The sequence below is a fragment of the Poecile atricapillus genome, chromosome 1 (assembly GCF_030490865.1).
Source record: "Poecile atricapillus isolate bPoeAtr1 chromosome 1, bPoeAtr1.hap1, whole genome shotgun sequence".
Classification (NCBI taxonomy): Eukaryota; Metazoa; Chordata; class Aves; order Passeriformes; family Paridae; genus Poecile; species Poecile atricapillus.
The window spans coordinates 156,992,032-157,014,159 of NC_081249.1; the positions used below are offsets into that span (position 1 = coordinate 156,992,032).

General features: G+C 36.5%; 1 protein-coding gene across 4 annotated transcripts in view; it reads right to left on the bottom strand.

The window, feature by feature from the left end:
• The window catches only part of SLC25A21 (solute carrier family 25 member 21), a 238,376-nt gene that overhangs the window by 59,005 nt on the left and 157,243 nt on the right, over window positions 1-22,128 (bottom strand). For 2 of the 4 annotated variants that reach the window (XM_058847629.1, XM_058847619.1), the window contains exon 3: window positions 1,019-1,102. The exons of the other annotated variants lie outside the window; for them this stretch is intronic. In XM_058847629.1, coding sequence (XP_058703612.1) covers window positions 1,019-1,102 — 84 coding nt within the window. The remainder of the gene's footprint in view (window positions 1-1,018; window positions 1,103-22,128) is intronic. 4 annotated transcript variants of the gene reach the window in all.

The window sequence follows — 22,128 nt, forward strand, 5'->3', positions numbered from 1 at the left end:
ATGAATTTTCACTGCTAATCTCACCTCTGTTTTTCCAGTGCAGCTTGTGGATGCAAGAGGTCTATGTCTCACTGCACCTATGCTGCCTCCAAACCCAGCATCTGTGCCACTATATACAAGAGCAGTTCCATTTTGATGAATATTTAGGTTGGACTCAGGATGTATAGGTTGGACTCGATGATCTCAGAGGTCTTTTCCAACCAAACTGTTTCTGTGATATATGGATAAAAAAATAATAATAAAAAAATTGGGTCGCTATTGTATTAAAAAAGTTTATGGAAAGCCTGCCAGCTACTCGAAGCTGGGATTTACTAATTAGAGTTACCTTGATTAAAGGCCAGCTTCCTAAGAGCTCCTGTGGATAACAGGCTTAACTTTAAGCATACGATTGATCCCATTACAGTCACTGGCTTTAACTGGACTGCTCATAAAATTAAGCCTATATTTAAATGCCTTTATGGGTCAGAACCCAACTCCCTTAGAGGAGCTCAGGCTTAGAGCAGTGGTACCTTATGACGCCAGTACGATTCAAGAAACTGATGAACTTAACTCTTTTTTCCCATATTCTGTCAAACTGAAAAGCTGTTGGATTTTGCTTACACAGGTCCTGGAAACACTGTCTGCCACAGGTAACTAGGAATGCCACTCCATCAGAGTTTGTAAACAAGTGATAGGCTCAGCCTGATCTAGTTTGGAAAACCAGGACAAGGCACACGAGTGAAGACACAGCAATAGACTGGTGCAGCCATCCTGCTCCAGTGCTGAAACAGGGCTTGCACCCGTGTCTCTAGACAGCTGTGCAGTCTTTCACATATTATAATAACCAAAATTGGCTTTATGGATCTAATTTAGACTAATCAAGACTTTTCAAATTGTGCTCGTTATGTAAGGCTGCATTTGCCAAATTCTTGCAATTGCAAAAAAAAGGAGTGGAATATAAAGAGGATCTAATGTCTGGAAAATGGGTGATTAAGAAAGGTCACATAAAATTGACAATTTTAAAAACATATACTCTTACCCTTCTCGCTGGAAAATAGTCCTAAAACAGTCCCCCAGGCTCTTGTAACTGGTTGGATCAGTTTTCCCTCTTTGAATTTGGAACCTAAAAAAAATACAATTTACATCACAGCATGAGAAGTCAGGGATTTTAAGTCACTTTTAACTTTCCAATTATTATATAAAAGGAGTTTTAAAGGTTTTTTTTACATCTCTGATTCATTATTATATACTGTTCCTGATATACTTATTAACACTGTTTTCATAGAAGCTGTTAAACGAAGGAAAAATAGAGCTTTAGTAGTAACTTTTTTTGTAGTTTATGGAACTCACAGTATAGCTATCACCTTTGACATTTACACCTCTTTCTAGTTGTTTGAAAAATAAGCTGTTAACCCTGTGCCTGATCCAAAGCCCACTGAAACTAATGTGAGTGTTTGAGTCAAAACCTGCTTTTGAAAATCTGAAATGGAATACTATCATGTGTTGCTCTTTTTTATATCTGACACAATTACAACAAAAATCAAGCAGAGACATGATCAGATATTAGAGCACCATTCATTTTTCATAATTCAATAATAAGATGAACAATAAAAGCAAGCAATGAATTATTCTGATTGAAACCTTATTTTCTCTATTCACATTTTGACAACAATAGAAATTTCAACATGGAGCTTGTGGCCTTGAAAGGAAAATCAAGATTATGATTTAAGATTGTAAACTTTTTATTGTTATGATTTATGGATAGCAACAGTGAATTTAACAAACTATATTATTCTACTAAGTATCTCAGAGGATCCTATTTCTTTCAGTTTCAAAACTGCAGCTGGCACATTCAAGTAAATAGAATGGAGATATTTAGATTAATTTTCAGCAACATAACTTCTTTTTAAACTGCTAATTATCAAATAGCACTAAAAAATAAAAATAATATTGCTGTTGGCAATTCTAGTCTAAAAGAGCCCCACATCAGGCAATCACTAAACTGGTTTTATCCCTAGGCACAATAATTATTCTAACCAATGGTTTCAAGGAATAATTCACATTACAGTCAAGTACACCACATGCCAGTGGTAATACTGCTATTCTGAGAAACATTAATTGTTACTTATTGTGACCACAATACTGAATCTCATTTATATGAGATAACAATCCATGGTATTTTTAACTCAAGGTTAAACAGCAATTTTGTCCTCTCTCACAGAATTCAGGAGGGTCAAGCCAATATTTGTATTGTGGCAAAAGGCATTCATTGTTCTGAACATCAGTATTTCTGTGCTAACACATCTAAAACTTTGTCCAATTTGAGGGAAAAAATTCTAGTGATGCAATTCTTTGGGCAATTATGAAGGCAAGCCCACACCTTTTTTGAAAACAGAAGGAAACACTGAGTCCCTCCATAGTCCTAATAAAAGTAGTTCAGGCACATCTGGGATCTCTATCTGGGGTAACCTCTTTTATTAGCACAAGAACTTGCTGCCAAGTTGGCAGAAAGAAGAATGCTATTCAATAGGCTTACACTCAAATAAGAGCTGGTGCATAACATTTTGTCTGAAAAGATCCCTTGGGAAGGCTAATAGTTGAAAAAAAATAGCTCAATGCCATCACACAAAGTCCAACAGCAATATCAGCTACAGAAGCTTTTACACTGAGGCAGTCAAGCAATCCAAATTATAACAGAACATAGTTTCTATGCACATTTTAATATATTTAAGACTTGATTGTTTATACATCTCAGCTCAAAATCAAACGTGTCTTTTTCTTAAAGAAAACTTGAAAAACTCACCAGTAACATCTTTTTCCACATCTTTTAAAATAAAGTTTCCTTAACTCAAACTCTTTTCCTCAAGTGTTGAGATTTGGCCTCCTTGTAAACTCAAAAATGTATCAGTGTTTCTAAAACATCCTTTGAAAAACGCACTTTGTTCTCTTTCACCCTGCAAACGCTCAGCAATGTCCTACTTGCAAGCGTGTAAGGTTCCTCACTAAATCATGCATACAAAACTGTTCGTTGAACTGGAGCTTGAATTCCAGAGTCACAGTGGATCTCAACAACATAGTGAACATATTTATATAATTCTGTTTTACAGCTTACACATTGGCAACTTCTCAACTAAATTTAAATGATTTAATAAAAATACGTCTTTGGTAGCAATAATGAAAGTAATGGCATAAGAAATGTAGTAACCCTGTAGGTAAATCATGTTTTATCAGATGAAGGATAACTTCTTGCTAAAAAAGTTAAATCAAAGAAGCTTTGCATTTATTTCAGATATTTGTTTTAATATAGATAAGACTTTAGTATTAAATGAGTTCATTTGTAACACTGAGTCACACAAATAACATATTCCTTCCTTTAGGGCTTTTGGATCCATTCCTTCCCTAGTAAATCTATTTTATAGCTTTAACAGCAATTCTAAAATACATGCCAATTATGTGCTTCAACCTAGATCTGCGAATTGGGTTCTTTGATTCAGAATTGCTTGCCTCAATAAAATCATGTGTAACTTTTTAATGAACTAGCTAATTGATAACCAGCACTTGTTATAAGAAGCTCAGGGAAGAGCTGAAAAATGCTTGTTTGTTTTCTTGGAGACAGCAGCGGCAGCTTCTATTAGTAGTCTTAATAACAAAGAAGAGCTAAAGCATTCCCTTAAAAAAACCCCAACCTGGCCTGTTTTTAATGGTTGTTTAGAGGAATGAACACAACTGGGGGATATGTAATGGCTTTCTCTGCTTCAAATCCGCTCCTTTCTAAAAGCACTATAAAACCACTGAATTTCATGCATTTTTGAAAGTTGGATGGCTGCCTTGTATCCTTTTAGCTTTTGCTAGACCTAAAAAAGATAAATTCCCCTCTAAATACCATTGGAGCACTAACTTCTGATCTAATAATTTTGAAGTGTGATGGCAGGCAGCCCTCAGCGACATGCTGAACAGCCATATGTGCAGAAATGCTTTTCCAGGGCTGGGATGGATAACCTCCTACCCACTACCAGCATCCAAGAAGCTTCAGAAGTCGCTGGACACTCCAACACGTTGTGTGCTTGCTGCAAGCTTTATCACTTTAAAAATGGGCATCAGGCTAAATTTCCTCCCCTGTCATTTTCCTGCTTCTTGGCTTTCTGGGCAGAATGCTGTGGTGCTGAGCTCTCCCACCCCTGCAATGCTCACAAAGCTGTGGGAGGAACTTCACACCCCAGGTTACAGGTTACCTCTTCCTACCTGGGACCAGCCAGGGCATTTACTGCCTGCCCCCTTGGCTCCTTGCAGTTCCCACACCCATCTCCCATGCCATGAGGGACTTCCCATTTTCCTTTTCTGGCTTGTAGCAGCAGTCCAAAGAGCTTGGTGTTCCATTTCCCCTTTGAATGAACAAATAGCCCCTTTGCAGTAGCTTCATTAGATACAAAAATGCCCTGATAAAGTTCAAGAAGAGAATATCGGTGTTCGTCCCTGTTCACTGCAGAACGGTTGGGATCTCTGTAAAATGTGGGAACCGTGTAAAACTATTTGAGGTTTTGGGGTCTGTTCAAAAGGCATTGAAAACTGCTGATCTAAAACCATGAATATATTGTAACTTACCCACACTAATCAGCACTAAATCCTCTACTTGTGAAATGAATAAACCCAAATTATTGTTGTTTTACTAGCATGAGAGAGAACATTTTTTTTTTTATGGTTGTAACAGTCCTTGATCAATAAGTCTCAGTGGGCTGTGCCTGAAATTCCATAATGTAGAAGACGCTTGAGTTCTTTCACCAGTTCTCCGAACCACTTATCATTTAACAAGTGATCCATCATGTTGTGGAGCAATGACTCTACATAAATATATGCATCTGTTTCCAATGCCTAACTCCTCACAGTCCTTGTTGGTTTTTTAATAGCCAGCATTTCATTCTGAGTTCAATAAAATCCTCAGACCAGATCATGCTTTTCTGACCCTATTCCTACTGCAAAAGTCCTATAGGCAATCTTTCTTTAATAGAATCAATATTTATAGAAGAGCAAATAGATGCATGTGCCTTCTGAAAAAAAACCAAAACTCTCACATCCCTCTATAATTTGCTAAATTTTTTGTTCATGTTTGCTGAATATCTCATCAAAGTTGTCTTGTGGATGTCTGCTACCACATTTTCCAGTGTTTAAAGGCTGTCTACCACAATGTTACCTAAAAATCCTCCTTGTTTTATTTACCGATCTGGAGAAAGATCTCTAATTCATATTAACCTTGTTTCAGTCACCTTAAAATCTAAAAGGAAGAAATCAGTATTTTCATATCTAGATTGAGGCACATAATGAGCATTTAAGTCCCAGTTACATAGGACAAACACAATGTGATATGGAGCAGTCTAGACTCATCAAATTCTTGCCACTGGGTTTGCAAAGACTATAGTCTCTTGCATAAATTCCAGAATTTCTTGCTGTTTTTATGCAGCACTGCTGACTAGTTTCTCAACCACGGAGTTCAGAGGGAAAGAAAAACACAGACTCAGAGAACCAAGCTTTATACCAGGCTGCAGTGCTTGCCAAGGAGTGGCAGCCTTAGCTGCATTTCCCTTCTCTGCACATCTCAGTAGGATTTTGTCATACATTCTACTCGGTTTGGATACAATTCCTAATATTTCCATTCATGGTTGGGGTTTGTGCACTACCAAAGCAAATAAACTTAGAAGCTGATGTATATAGATGCTATAAAGAAGACAATTACATGGCATAACAACACACCAAATTAAAATATCTGGGCGACGTTAAATCTAACACAACTTTCAAATAAATATACGGTCTTTGGAAAACTGGAAACAGCTTTTTTGCACTTTCAGTAATTCCCATGATTCCAGACACTCCTACCTGTATTTACCCCACCCTCATATGTTGATAAAAAATGTAGTCTGAAGTTTTATATAAATATACTTTATTTAACAGTTCTTATTCACATGCTTATAATAAAAAAAAAGCCTGAATTATATTTTTAAAAGATTTGGTTTGTTAGGTTAAGCATTTATTCAGGTGTTACTATGAGTGATATCTACTGATGCTTAAATTTTATGCAAAACTTTGGAATGGAAAATGGTCCTCAATAATATAATTTATTTCACTTTTTGATTCAAGTTCTTTGAGTTGCTTATGTTACTTACAGGATAATAACTAAGGTGAGAGTATAATTCTGTCACTTATTTTAGCAGTAAATCATAGGAGCTGTTAAAGAGCTGAATATTACTTTTCAAACCAAAAAAAGCCCAATCACTTTAAGCAAAAGTTCCAAGTTTTGCTACTGCAGAGGTCATATTTTGATTGTTCTAGCATTGCTATGATGATTATTTAACTGTGAAAAGCAAGTAAGAACATAATAAATTAGTAACATAAAGAACAGTTAAAGACCAGAACTTATTCCAGTCATTCTCCATAGTGGCCATAGATTTGTCTCAAATCTATGGTAGCTAGATTTTTGTAGTTGAATTTTCTTACAGTTCATATTTACTTTACAGAAATAAACCAGAATCATAGATAGCAAGGCTTTACAAAAAAATATTTCAAATTTCATCACAATGAATTTCGTTTTGTTGGAATTGATGATGCTTGTTAAGTTTATTCATCCCTTTGTATTCTGGATGAATTTGTTGGGCTTTTTAATAAGAAAAAAAGATAAGAAGAATAGTAATGATGGAAATAATCATAAAGATGCCCTGAAAGCTTTCTTTGCAGAGTTGATTTCTATATTGGTTAGAACATCAACTATCAGCTATGATGGTAAAATAAAAAATTACCAAACAGAAACTGATGATTTCTCATATTTACAAATGTGTTTATCAAACAATGCATCTCAAAAATGTGTCCATTCCACACCTGATCTCTGCCTTATTTCAATCCAGGTCTGTTCTGTCCTCTTGCTATCTGATTTGTACTTTATTTCTGAGAAAAATACCTCAGAAATTGCCATGAAAATTAGTAGGGCAAAAGGAGGAACCACCATCAGCAGATGAGAAAGGATCAACTGCCCACATCTGAATAAGGGTACATTCATGGCAAAAGTTACAGCTTGAAGAACAGACTCAGCAATTTACAGCAGAATTTAGATGGAACACATTGGCTGTTCTGATCAAACTGGACCAAATAAAATTATCACCAGCCTCCTCGTAGATTGGCTAACAACAATTTACCTAAATCCTCATAAAACACTTGGTCTAAACTTTTCAGCCTCGATGATGAGAACTTACCATCCATAGCTTACTCTGAACTTACAGTTTTTAACAAATATTTTCCCCGAATGAAATGCATTATTGAATACAAAAACCATGAAGTCTTAAACATGACAAAACAGCTTAGGTTTAATACTTAACTGCATTTAACTGATACTTTCAGCCAGTTCTCTGAATGTGACTCTTACTCTTGGACCAGAGAAAAGTACACTAATCAGAAGAATTTTGTCTTTCCTGTATGTCCTATTCCGTTTATAGATGACTTTCGCTTCTTCTTTGCTTTTATATTCAAGCTGAGCAGCATATAATTTAATAAAAAATATCAGTGGGGAAAAGAATGCAGTACAGTAAATCTATTTTTATCTATTTAATATTTTAGACATCAAAGCTATATTTTTCAGCTACTAATGAAGAACTCCTCTGATTTTTTTTATCTTGTATTAATTCTTCCATTCTGTGCATGGGACAAACATACAGTAGCTATAAAATCAGAAGGAAATTTTTCTTTACATGTAGTTTTAAAAAGTATTAATAAAAAAATAACAACTAGAAGCAGGTCCATTAATCCATTTAGCATTTTCATGCAGATCTACCCTGGTAATATTGCAAAAGAAAAACAAAAATAACTAGTCATAGTACTTACATATGAATAATTTCATGTTTTCCCAAGGAAGAAATTCAGCAAAAACTAAGTTCAAACTGTAAATATTTTAATAATCTAATTCCATCAATGATTGTGTGTGTGGAGGCGGAGTTCTAAACAACACCACCAAAAATTAGTGAAAACCAAAACTTTTTCATTCCATGCTAAAAACCATTCAGAGAAATCTCGTGAATGTGCAAGTTCCGTTTCACTTCATGGATGAAAATACTGAGAACACTTGAATTCATGTTTCACAACAGGGTGAACGTGTGGATTGAGGCTCCAAGCTGGAGTCCTCCCCACCTGCTGCATGTCCACAGCAAGCGCTGCCTGTCTTCCAGCCCAGCCTCCAGGGCCTGGAACACCCCTGTGTTTCCGAGGTCCCAGGTACAACTGGCAGCTCCTTGAAGCTACCAGCCTTTCCTCATGGTTAAGGACTTGCAAACATTACATATTTTTATTGTCCTTTAGAAATGTCTCCAGTGTTCTTCTGTGTGAGAAGCTTATCCACAAGTCCTGCCAGAGCAGGAGCAGCTCCGCTGGCCGCTCTGCCAGTGCTGTGGCTGGTACAATTCTGTCACTGAAGCTTTGCTTTGGCTGCCTAGATACAAGCTCTGAGCACAACATAAGATGACAGTAATGCTCATAAAAAGGACAGCTATTTGAAAGATCACACAGTACTTAGTGTGAAGGATTGTGCAATACATGAGATCTTAAGATCAGCCAGGATGTGCTGACTGTGAAAGCAATAGGCAAATTTAAGCACTACTTGTGTTTTCTGTCTACATCTTCCTGTGTATAAGGCACTTAGTTACACTGGTGAAAGAATCTGCAGAAACCAGTAATGGTAAAAAGACCTTTTTTTTTTTTTTTAAGGTGATGGTTTATTTCTGAAACCTTTGTAATCTCTAATTCCTAAGTGAAAGCAACCCCCCACAATCTATGGACTTTGTTGGGCCTTATCTAAACTGGACAAATCATTCAAAAAATTGCACCACAATGAATAATTTTGTATTGTCAGAGATGATAGAGCTATTTGTATGATTTTAAGTATGAATAGTCACTCATAGCCTAAGACATCAACAGAAGAAATCTGGTTTTCATTAGTTTTGAATGAAGCCTTAAATGTTTTCCTTCAAAACAGCTTATAGAGAAACAGCGGACAAACTGATGAGGAATATAAACTAATGACTAGAAGACATTTCACAAGAAATCATATATTATATGATAATTATATTAAGGCCCCAGTATGCAGCCTCAGTCCAGGGAAAACTAAGAATGTGGTTTGGCTGATTTAAGTGTGAAGTATGTGCCTGCTTAAAATGTGTCCAGTTTTTCATCTCAGTTTAACTTCTATTACAAAAATGTATATCCTCTCTTGACCTCTTGTCAGAAAGCAATTCTTGTGTCCTGTGACATTACTGTGATCTATCAGCCTTTTCTGAGCTTCTTCAAAATAGACCTGTTAAAAAATTTAAATGTAGGTATGAACATTTCACCTATCAGTTAAGCGATACCAGGTTAGAGGAGTAATTTTGCTGCCTTTAAAAGGTACGGGTGTTCTCCATTACTCCAAAGAGATGCAAAGGCAAATCTCAACACAGCTTTGTAAAGTCAAACACGTGTCTGATTAGCCATAGTAAGGCTTCAAATGACCACATTAATGGTCACTACTGGACAATACTTGAAATACAAACACTAAACAATGCTCTAAAACCCTTCCAACTTCAGAAAATGTAATAAAGATCTATATGCCACTGGAAAAAGCAATGTTTTTCATCTACAATTTTTATAGAAAGGGCCAAGTACTTCTACACAGTTTTCTCAACAAAGCTTTGATTTCAGTGTCCATTATGGAAATCTCACAGCACCTCTCCTGAGAAGGCAGAAGAATTTTTGTGGCTTTCTGGCATGAAGATGTAGGAGGAGGATTTTTTGGTGGGTTGTTCAAGACTTTTCAGTATTCATTAATATTTTAAGTTCTTTGATGAGATCAATCCCATCACAGCTGAATGTACTCTGAATTTTTTTTTTTTTTTTTTTTTTTTATATTAAAATGATTCAGCACCAAAAAATTTCAAACCATGACAAAATGTACATTACACTTACTCCCTATGGTCAAAGTAAGAAAGATAACAAAAAATAGCTTTTCTCCCAAAGGAAAGAAATGGTCAAACACAGAAATCCAAATTCATTTTCAGAGGAGAATAGCCAAAATCAAATTGTGAGTTGCTGAAAGAAGTGTTACTTTTGTGCTGGAAAATATTTGAAAGGGAAACCATTTCATTAATATATTGTGGCTGAGATTTTAAAAGTACTGGAAAGGATACAACCAGACTTACTCTACTGAAAAATACAACTAAATACTCTGCATTTGAAAATGTTAACTCACATGCCCTTTCTCATTAACAGACAAATGACTTTAAATGACTAATAGCTAATTCACATAATTGGACATAAATGGACATTACCTACTATGCACGTGATGCTTCCATGAAAAGATGGCTTTTTCCTATTAAACATGGCTAAGTGACAGAAAACATACAGACTTAAATGAGCAAAACAAGGAAATTCTGAGTTAAAGACTGAAAATCACCTCTTGCCCACCCAACTGTGCCCCAATATTACAGTTAATATGGAATTCATTATCGATCGGTGCTGAGTGTTCTCAGCAATTCTTAGCATACAGTAGGACACAACAAGGCAAGTTAAGGATGAAATTTCCTCTGAAGCATTAGGACTTTCACTGCTGTGGTGACTTACAGTAAAACTAGTGAAACGTTGGAGCACCTGCACTCCGCAATGCAATTTATCAGAAATAGTGCACTCCTGTAAAAATCAAAACAAAAATGTATTCGCTTAACTCTGGGGAAAGCTTTTTGTGTGTTCAAATTGTAGCTTGCCAGTTCTTTTAGAGTCCACAGATACATAAAAACACATTCAAGAAATTTTGGTGTAACACTAAAATTTATCCTAGTAAGCAAGGAGAATCCTTTGACACCTATGAATATACCCTATTAATTCACTGTATGAAGATTAGAAAAAAGGAAAGAAAATGAATTCTCACAAATTTAATGTAGTGGAAAAACAGCAGTTATTTTCAGACTTCAGTAGATTAATCTTTATTTTTCTAACTCATATTTTTAACAGTTAACAACAAAAACTAATGCTAAACCAAACTCTGGAGAATCTAGAATGCAGGTTGCACACCAAGGTCAGAAGGACAAATTTGAATATTCAAAGCTGTTGTTGAATCACAGTTGTTGCTACAAAACTGTCAGAATACTTTTTTTTTTTCAGAATCAAATAGCCCCACATATTGAGATTATTTTTCTTGTTTGTAAATACATTTTTAATACTACCAAAGTTCGATTTCAAGTACTTGACATCCCAGTTTTAAACAACAGAAAATAATGCTGTAATGGAAACACTAACAGGATCTTGAAACAGCCGTGTAAGCTGTACCTTTATATCACAACAAACTCTTCCAGCTGAAAAAACTCACTCATTACCCAGGATGGTGTGGAAAAAACTGTTGTTGCTTCAGGAAAGACAGTTGCTTGAAAATTGGCATAAAGTGGTGAAAATTATAAAGGAACATTACTTTTTTCCCCTGAACTCAGCCTAACTACTCCAGAAAGTAATGCACAAATCATTCATTATAATGAGTCATAACAATGATTTGTGATCTTCCAAGTTTTCATTTTACGCCCCTCTGTTTTTCCTTAAAGACAGGAGGATAGACAAAGACTGGAAACTTTGGGTCATATGGATCACGGCACCACTGCTATGTCTGGAATTTTCTTATAAATATCCTATTGCTCTGAGGTTCATAGGCCTGACTGAAACAGCAGGGACGATCTCATTTGTACTTTTATAGTTGTAGAGGGATTTGCAAGAGTTAACACAATTTTCCATAATATTTCTTACCGACTTCAGGAATAAAGGGAGAGTTCCCTTTTTAATCAGTATCTGAAACATTGTTAAGTCTAAAGGGAAACAGGAATTCTTTCAGATTTAACAAGACTTTTCCAAGTGCTGATAATTTTAAAGGTACAAAACAAGGTAACTTTTGAAAAAGAGAGGATTTTAGCAAAGCATTTGTGAGCAGCAATCAGTGCAGCAAGTCTGAGGGGATACACTTTTCAGCAGATTTTACTGATTTCTTGCAGTCTTGTGCCTTTTAAGGATTAAGATTATTTTTCCAAAAAGAAATGGTAAATTATTCCTATTGAGTTCATGAAAATTTTCAAATCAAGGAAGGTTCTGTTACAAATCAAGGAAATATTGTCAGGTTCTGTTACAGTGATGTCTATCTCAGAAAACAAACTGTTTAACTAACCACCAGTGGGAAGCTAGAAAAGTGCCTTCATTTTCTACAGTTACAGAAATCTTTAAAGGCATTTTGCTCACATTTTTCTCCAGGCAGGCAGGCAGGCAAACTATGCTAACATGGCTGATCTGACTCAGATATTGAGCTTGAGGACTGAGAAACAGAAAGAAAAAAAAAAAAAAAAAGGCAGTTCTGATGTTAACCATGCAGTCTGTCTCAGGAACAACCATTCTGTGTCCTTACCACGTTCAGTACCTCTTCCATGTTCACATTCAGCCAAGTCTTAAAGCTACATGGATTCAGAGATAAAACTAACTGAATTATTGAATTGTTGAATGCCTACTGATAAATAAAATAGGCTTGTTGAAAAATGACTGCTGGAAGAAAGTGGTTCTGCATGCCTACACAGAATTAGCAAGTAATTACTGTATATATATTATTATATCTCAAACGAGTAGGATCATGACCTTGTTGGCAATTTTCTGTGTCTTGTCTAATGCCAAACTGAGTAAGAGTGCAATGGGTAAACCCTTAAGTGCTCAACATGTAGGAATAGCCCATCCCAACCTCTTTTTCTTAGCACAAATGCTGGCTAATGGGAAAGACAACTCTTTGAAAGAACAGCATAATTTATCCTTTTCCTAAATTATGCTATGATTCTTTCAAAGAACTAGCTGTATAGTGGTTTTCTATGTGATAAGATACTAGCAATAGGTTTAGCTGCTTCATTTTGGGTATAAACTTTGTGCAATATAGTCTGTGCATATAAATAGGGATCCAAATATTTGCAGGAACCAACTTTCCCTGCTATGGAGTCTGAAAGGTGCCCAGCCTGAAGTATGAGAAGGACCTGCCGTACGTAAATTTTTCAGAGTACATCAGAATAATCCTTCTTAAAAATCTAGTTTTGTCCAACTCATGGCCTGAACCTCTTCCAAGAATAAAGATGACCTTAAAGGTCTGCAGAAAGGTATCTCCAGTTTTATTATGTGCAGAGGACAGATTTTAGACTTTTTCTTTTTCAAGACTCTCTTGACAATGCAACCAGCCATCCTGCCTAACAGCTAAGAGATGTATCACCCACCAATTTATTGGAGGTCATTTATTAGAGGTCACAAGATGCCAGCTTGTCACTGGAACTGGGAGCAGAAACCACAGTCTCAGAATCGACAAACACTGCTGCTTTTGTTGGAAGGAGCTTTCCCTATGTGCCTGTGGTCTGTGAAAAAGGCAAATAGTGGAAGTCAATCACATGGGAATGAGTGATGGATATATGGGGAGTGAGCAAAATGATGAAAATAGGTGGGATAGAAAAGAGTGTGGTGCTGAAGAAATATATTGCTATATTGAGCAGATGGAAAACCTTGAGGCATATATGGGTCAAAATATGAGCAATGTATCACTGCATCTTTTCCGTATCACTGTATCACCTTCCTTGTCATCTCTAAAACCTATCAACAAGCACACAAAACTTCCCTTCTCTCTCTACTACTGCATTCAATGGATAATATTAATGTGACATAAATGATATCTGAATTAATATATGGAATTCACATACCCCAAAAGGGTATATAGTTTTCAGAGGTTTCCTGGACTTACACATCTCATCTCTAATATCAAGTGGCACCTCTAACATGCCTTAAAGTCCTTTTTTGGCTCAATGATATTCCTCTGCACACTGTTCTGTTTAACTTCTGTTTATACTCCAGTAATTGCTGTTTTCCTTCTCACCACTAGAGTATATGTGTGCACAAAAATAGCTTTTCTAAAATACACAGAGAAAATACAGTGTGACTTAAGGAATTAATTTTCTTTTAAGGAATATGTGCAGAGAGAATGGATCCATGTCTACACCACTGCTATAATTTATGTCAGAAGAATAATGTATTTCCAGATCTGCTCATATAATGCCCCCTAAGTAGCCTGCAAAATTCCTGTCCAGGGTCAGGACTGTGTACTATGAAACACTTGACGTGTTCAATTTTTTGTCATTTGGTTTCTGTCCCAAGGGCTATGACTGTGTGAAGTTTCAATTAATATATTGAAGAAGCTCTTTAACATGGATGATACGGTCAATTGCAAACATTTATTAAATATGACTTCCTGCTGTCAGAAGTGGAAGAATTCTCAAAGTGAGCACCAAACCTCAGCCTTCAGGAGGAAAGAGTAGCAATGAGTAGCTCAGGAATAGATGAATAGCTTTGACTAGCCATAGGAGTAGGTGAGTGCTGTGAGTGAGGAATGATACTCTTAAAACGCTGAAGAGAGTCTGAATCAATCAGTAATAAATCACTTTCAACTCTTGTCTCCTCAGAAAGAGCTTTGCATACAAAGAAAAAGAAATCTCTTTTTGAAAAACCCCAGCTGATTTACATGGCATTTACACAGTTGATTCAAGACGTACTTTGTAAAATGACTAAACAGCCATTTGTTTAGCTGAAAAAAGCCTCATAAGATTTTTAACAAGCTTTACAACAGGAGTCAGGGTATGAAAACCCCCGCCATGCTATTTAATATATAAACCCGGAAACTCCAGGAAACGCCGGTATGATAATTTGAATGGTTTTATTTATGTTTGCATGCATATTGTCTTGTCTTCCCTGTAATTACAAGGAATAGTATTTTCTGTAGTATGAAAGAAAAAAAAGTTTTCAGGAAGAAAAAACCAGCCGTATCACTAATCCCTCAAATTCCTTATTATGCTTGACATACACTTTCATGTTAGTTAACTAAACGTAAATCAATAGATTGACATATGCCATAGAGTTTAGATACTAATTTAACACCTCTGCATAAAGTTAGAGAGGAGATTTATACAATCACTTTGCATTTATTATTTCTAGAAAGAGTAGACAAAAGTCTTTGAGGATTAATTTCATGCTGTGGGTTAAATTTCACTCTCACGATAGGCCAACTATTGCCTGGGGCACTACAGATAATGAACCTGACAAGGGATTAGCAAGGAAATACTTGTGTTATTATAAATCGTGTACACTTCCCTTTCTAACCAACTTCATCCTTCATGACATTAACAAATTACACTCTTTGTCCATGTTTCAATATAATACAAAGCTTTGAATGATCCTGAACCAAAAGCACATTAGATAAGGTCTTCTCAAGGCATAAATAGATACTAAATTTGGTTGAAAGATCCACACCTCCTGAAATGAGAACCTAAGACATTTTATGTCATATATCTCCAAGACGCAGAGAAAATTAGTCCACAAAATCTGATTTAAGAGTATCTGCTGATGCAGTCTAAAGGAGTTGATAGACAAATGTGCACAATGGAATTAAATATAACACAGAAACAGAGGAAATTTAGGGAGCATTAATCCACCAGAGAGTCTAAAACAACCCAAGCAAAAATGTTAATCACTTGGCTTCACTGTAAACACTGGATTTACTGAAGACCTCAAAGACAATTTATCATGTGTATATTAGACTAGAAGTTCCAGTAATGATTTTGTGCCCAAAGCCAGTAAGAATATCTATGATGTAAATATAGATGTTTTCTGTATTTGATCCTTTCATCCTTTGTTTTCTTGAAAAGCTTCAAACTTCTACGTGTAAAAACCAGCTTTTTGTACCCTATTACTCTCCCATCTCCTTTAAAGCCAAAGCCTTTTCAAAACAAACCATCTCCAGGCTATGGCACCACATAATTTCTAATCACCACATGGTAATCATCCATGCTAAAATGCTCAGAGATTTATTAATGCTGGATTGCAAAAGCCATGGACAATTTTTTCTTTTATTCCTCTTGTCAAAACAGTCTGGGCACGAGCCCTCACTAAAGCTCCCCTAAACTCTCTGACAGAACATGACCGGACAGATTGTTCCTGGACCCCAAAGGTGTGAGCTTATGAAGTTGGAAAAGTATCCAGTTTTGACTCTTTGTTCCTATATCTGCAAGCCAGTGAGCTCTGCTGTCCCTTGCTGTAGTTACAGAATGTCACCATGAGTCACACCAAGCTGTGATAGATGACTCAGACCTACTGCATGGCTCTTATTGTTCTTGTATGACCAAAACAGAGAAAGAATTTCACTATTGTGCTCTTGCGATATATCAGTATCATTTTCTTCCTGTAGTCAAGAGTAGTATTTGCTGCACTTCCCTCTTAGCTTTCCAAATTGAGAGGAAAAAATACAGATGCATTAGGATGCTGATAATATAGGGTAATAACATTTAATATTTGAGAATTTGCCATTCTGACTCCTCAGCATCATATAAGGCCAGGCAACTGCTCTCTTAACTCACCCATACAGCCAAACCAGCTCTGTATCCAACCATCTCCACTGCCTGAGACCAGATCTTTGGCCAAAGTTATTATAAATGAAGGAGAAATCCTGTTAAAATGACAACTGAGCATGCCCTTATACTAAATGAATACTTGGACAGATGTTCAGAGTAATGAAACCTCTATATTCAAGCCCTCCACACTTTTCCAGAACTGAAGGTGCTGAAGACTAGACTGCTCACGTTCAGGTGGGCTTCATACTGGGAAGACAGTCAAGCATTGACAACATCTTACATTTTCCACTTGGAATGTAATTTGGTGAGTGGCTGCAACGATGAGAGAGCCAACTTAAGATCACTGCTTGTTGCCAGAGTGTTTTGCAGATGAAAATATCTACAAGGCTGTGGAGCAGAGAAAAAAACAAGCAGTCCCCACACCTATGCCCAATTTTTGCTATTAACTGAGATTACTTTATTTTTCATTAATTCTGTGCTGATCTTGAGTGGATGTGCACAATTCTCACCAAAATAATCACAGCTTTGATTTAAACAACTGCCTTCATCTTCCTGATGCAGTTTGTTCTGTTTTCTACCATAGGATCTCCTAAATACCATATTCAGTATTATATGAATGAAGCATATCATGACATGCTGTCTTGCTGCCTTAGCAAGAATTAAGCTTACAGCAGAAAGTGATGCCTCAATCTAAAGGAGTTAAAAGGAAACAGGGAAAGCAAAAGTTGTTAAAAAGGATAAAGAAGAGACAGAGAAGGAAGAGATTTGGTGGAAAGGGCAGTCACTAGTGTGAGGTGAACTGAAAAAAAGGGGAAAGATTTTCAGACCTAGAAAATTAAATTAAGAAGAAATCACAGGTTGCAGACATAAATAAAATGTGGGCCACAAGAATCTGCAATGATTTATGCACATGCTTCATGATACATACTTTAACAAAATCCTTTTAATTGTTTTCAGCAATTAATTGCTTCATGAAAATCATATTCTCTGCCCCTACATCGCTTGTTTTTGAAAGTGGCAGGTTCTGTGAAACTTCTTAGAGAAAGCTTTCAACTTGAGACATTCCCAAATGACAAAACTCTTAAGGCAGATGTGCAGAACCAAGAATGCGCAACAAGAAGTTTATTTCTTAAGATCCCTTCCTCTTAAAGTCCAAGGATACATGACAGTCTGCAAATGAATCGGGCTGCATCAGGAATAGGGATGCTGAAGATGGTGTTCAACATGCAGAAGTTAAATGTGGTCATGTGGCCCATGTAACTGAAAAGACATTTTTTGGGGATTGTGCAACTTATAGTTTCCTGAAAGTTAATGGCTTTTAATTCAGACATATTAAATTCATCTAGTAGGTAATAATAGTGTATATTGTTCATTTGGCCATTACATGAATAAAAAAATCTTAGGGCAGCTTAAAACAATTTTATGCTGTACTTCTAACCATAGAATTGTGCACACTCTACATTGCATTAAACAATTTACGTTCACATCTGTCACATATTACTTGCTGCCTCTTTTCCCCTTTCCCTGAGGGGAGCTTCTTGTTCTGACAGCACCTTGTTGTCTGTACTTCTGTCTAGCTCTTGATTTATAAAGGAATAATCACAAAAATACAACCAATTTATTTCTGATTTTGATATTTCACTTTTATTGACTGTGCCTATGAAGGAAGAAGTTAAAGAAAATCCTACTAACAAATGGAGTAAGAGAAAGAAGAGATATACCTGATTACTAACCACAACCTGATTTTAACACCCGGGTTTTCCTAAAGAAAAGCATAATTGGATGTGATGGATAAGAACTGTCATTGTCTTCCTCGTAAGAGATCTGCCACTAGCTATCAGCTGGCCAAACTGATACGCTGAACCAATTTCTGATTTCTACAGACTGAGATGTTTCTATTAATTTATGGCACATACAGAGAAGTTCAGCAGGAAAATGCTTTTTAATGGACAATCAGGTGACAAAGACTCCCAGTAGGAGATGAATCTTTGATGACTGATACTCATCTCCACTCTAACAGGCACTAAAATGCAACAGGCACACTTAAACTCTAAGCAATGTTACAATTTTATGTGAGCACCAAAAACAGTGACTAAATTAAACTTGAATAGACTGAGCAAGTTAATTGTAAATAATGAAAGTGAAACACTCAATCCCATGTGCCAGGTAGTAATAATAATTTACCTCATGAACTTTTTTTTGTGTTGGATTTTTTCAAATTCCCAGCTGACTTGAACTTTGAAAAAAGAAGAGCTAGGCATTGCTTGACAAGCTGAATTAATGTGTCTATCAGCATTAAGCCCTTGCTACACAGTGACATCTCTCCAGTAGGTAAACTGCCTCTGAGACTAATGTGTCTTCACTTATTACTTCACTCCTCTGTGGCTAAGCTCTGAAGTGCCAGGGGATACAAATGATCTTGTCTTCAAAATAATTTAAGGCCTGCTGCAATACAGAATGGAAAACACAGAGAGCAGGTCTTGTCAAAATGCAAAATCAACAGAGGGTGTTAGGAGGCAGAGTTTGCTGTCTGTAATGTGATCCTTCCACACACTATAATCTCCATTTTATTTTGCCTAATGAGGCAGGAGTTAAAACAGTTGGCCTGATCAAACTCAGATGGCAGCCCTAAAGGATGAGCCCCCTGCTGCACTTGTGTCCCGACACCCTTTGTTACCTCCAAGTGAGCTGAGACCAGGCTGTGAACCATGTAAATAGGAGGCTTCCAGGTTAATGAAAAGCTGCAACACCCTTCTAAATCAGGACAGAAGGTTATGCTTTTCTAATCCAAAGAAAGTTTCATGAACCTCAGTAATAAAGTTTAATGAATGCTAGTCGTTTTGAACCTTGCAAATAGAGACTGGACAAAATGTAATATTTTCCTTAAAAAATGCCTTTTTCTATAAGCACAGGTCAACACATTATTAGAATAACATGAATTTGTTTTCTTATGACAAATTCAAATATATCAATTAAAAAGAGATGTCTTGGGAAAAGGTAGTTAATAGTTTTTATGAACTGATGTTTTTATTAGGTGATGGCATGTTTGCTGCTTCATTTCATTACTTATCTGCCAAGGAGTTTCTTTCAACACCAAATCAGAATCTACATGCTACAATCATGCAACACATTCAACTTCAGTCCATTTGCTCCAGCTGCTGACACAGATAAATCTTTAGCAGTGAGCAAAACATAAAAATTGTCTACATTATCTTTCAGCAAGTAGCATAATTTGCAGCCTTTTGCACTTTTGCAAAGGAAACAAGAATTGGAATCATCAAGTATACGCCTACATGTCACTTGAAACATGAGACTGTGCTGGGTACTATGCCTATGGTGTCTGCAGAGAGGTACAGAGAGGCAAGGAGTGTTAATTTAGGTTTAGTGATTGCACAGGTTTTGTTCAATTTTGAGTGTGACGGACTCAAAATATCTGCTCTCAAAATATCACATAGATAAAGAAAGTGGACAGGATATACATAGAAGTCCCTCAGTGTGACTCCAGTGTTTTATTAATAAGTTTGATTAAATTTCTGGATGCCTGAGTTTCTTCTAACATGAAGCTTTCCATATTATAAAATTTTTCATACTAACAAAGAGAAAACACAATAAACTGGATAAGCAAGACATTGATACCTGTCAAAAAATATATGTATTGTTTATGCTTGGCTTGTGCATTTACATTGTTTTAATTCTACTGAAAATTTATATTAATTTGTCTGCCTTAAAGAGAAGTGTGAGCAATTTCACATTTGTTTCATTTTAGGTTTATTTCCTATATGGTTATTAATTTGTTACTTAGTCCATATTATAATTTTGTGTTCAGATTTCACTGGGCTATGTTTTAGCCCCTTTTCCCTTTCCTCAGCGAGGCACTTGTGACACCACTTTTCATACATTCCAGTAATCAGTTTCAAGGCCATTCATCAGGATTTCAGAAGCCACTCGAAAAATTAGATACATGTGCTCAGTGTAAATGGGAATGCAGTGATTTATGACACAGGTCATTCGGAAAACCCATGAGTTCTTCTCCAGTGACATGCCAGAAATCACAACTATTACTAGAGGCTGTGATCTGTTTATTATACAGCTTATGGGAGGTGTGCCATGTCTAATTCATTTTTAATGTGTTACATTTTTTCTGGTTGATTTCTGAAAACAAGATTTACAGTTGTTTAGAGTTTGACAAGAATAGTAAACTGCTGATTTAGTTAATACATTTTAAAATGGATTGATTAAACTATCAGCCTGTTTGCACTGAGTGCTCAAGCTATGAAGGCAGCACTGTTTTAATTGCAACTACAGCAGTCAGCAGTTCTGTAAATCATGTGTTATGCATCCCAAAACACGGGATGAAAAAAACACAGATGCTTAATCTAACTGACAGGAAAGAAAGTAGATTCCTGGTGGCAATAACAATTTTTAAAAAAGGGTATTTCCAGAATCCCATTATCTCATTTACCTGCTCAAGGGAGGGATGAGTATATTCCTGAATCATCCAGCTTGCAAATCTTTGTCATTGCATCTGCTGGTAAGGTACTTAAAATGAGAGTGACAAAGCAGCTCTGTCACACACAGCACAAATCAAATGAGGTTTTTGATGGTTCTAACCACAGCTTTTTTGCTGCTTTGGTATTGGCGCAATTCCTAACCTCTGGTTAAGGGTACACTTATAGAAAGCAAGTGTGCTGCAGAATCAGTGCAGACATGCACTGCCAAAATCCAACTCTTCCCATGTCCCCAAGATGGGTATCAAGGACTGATGAAATTACATGTTCTGCATAGTTGTTCCACTATTTCTCTGGACTAGAGATGAAGCTGTCTATCTTTGATGCACTTCTAAGGCTCTAGCAAGTGCCCTAAAAGAAGGGGTACACATTTGTCAATGCTCTGTTTTCTTAGTTGGCTGTTTGCATTTTCAACAGTAGCAGAGGTATTTCACATGAAAATACAACCAACTCTTCAAAGCATAGAGTAGGTCACTTAAACTTGACAACAAGCTATTATCAAGTGTCCCCAGACTCCCACAACCATATCCTCAGGGTACAGCATGCCTGGAGGTGTCCCAATATTTTGTGGATGTCACCACAAGAGCAGCGATGGTGAAATTGATGAAAACTCTTTGTCCACAGGACTGCAATTCCTGGGGGGTTGTGCTCTTTGGAAGTGGGAAGTAATCCAGACTGGAGGATGACAAGGAAAGGAGGAGGGGGTCTAGGACAAGGGCAAGGCACAGAAGAAAGATAGCAGACTCAGCATCTCAGTGTCTTGAGCAAACATGTCCATGAACAAGCAGTTACAATAAAATCATAGGTTCGATATATAATCACTGGACTTGTTCACAATTTATGATTGTGGGCAAAAACCTCTGGGTTTGTGGAGAAAAGCTAAAATTGTGGAAAAGAAAGACTAAATTAAAAAAATTTTGATGAAAAAAATGCAGCAGAATTAGAAGTCAATGTGTACTTTACTTAATCTCAGGCAAGCACCCATGAACCATGAAATTACTGAAGTTTAGTTCATCAAAAACTGAAAACAAGAGTGCAAATTTGATTAAAAAGTAATGTCAGAGGAACCAGGAGAAAACACTTTTTTAAAAATTTTGTGGGTTCACTCTGCAGATGGCTTGGCCCCTTTGTGTTTTTCTTCTGACCATCCCAAACTTTTTTTTCTCACCATTCTCCCTTTCAGAGCTGAGCTG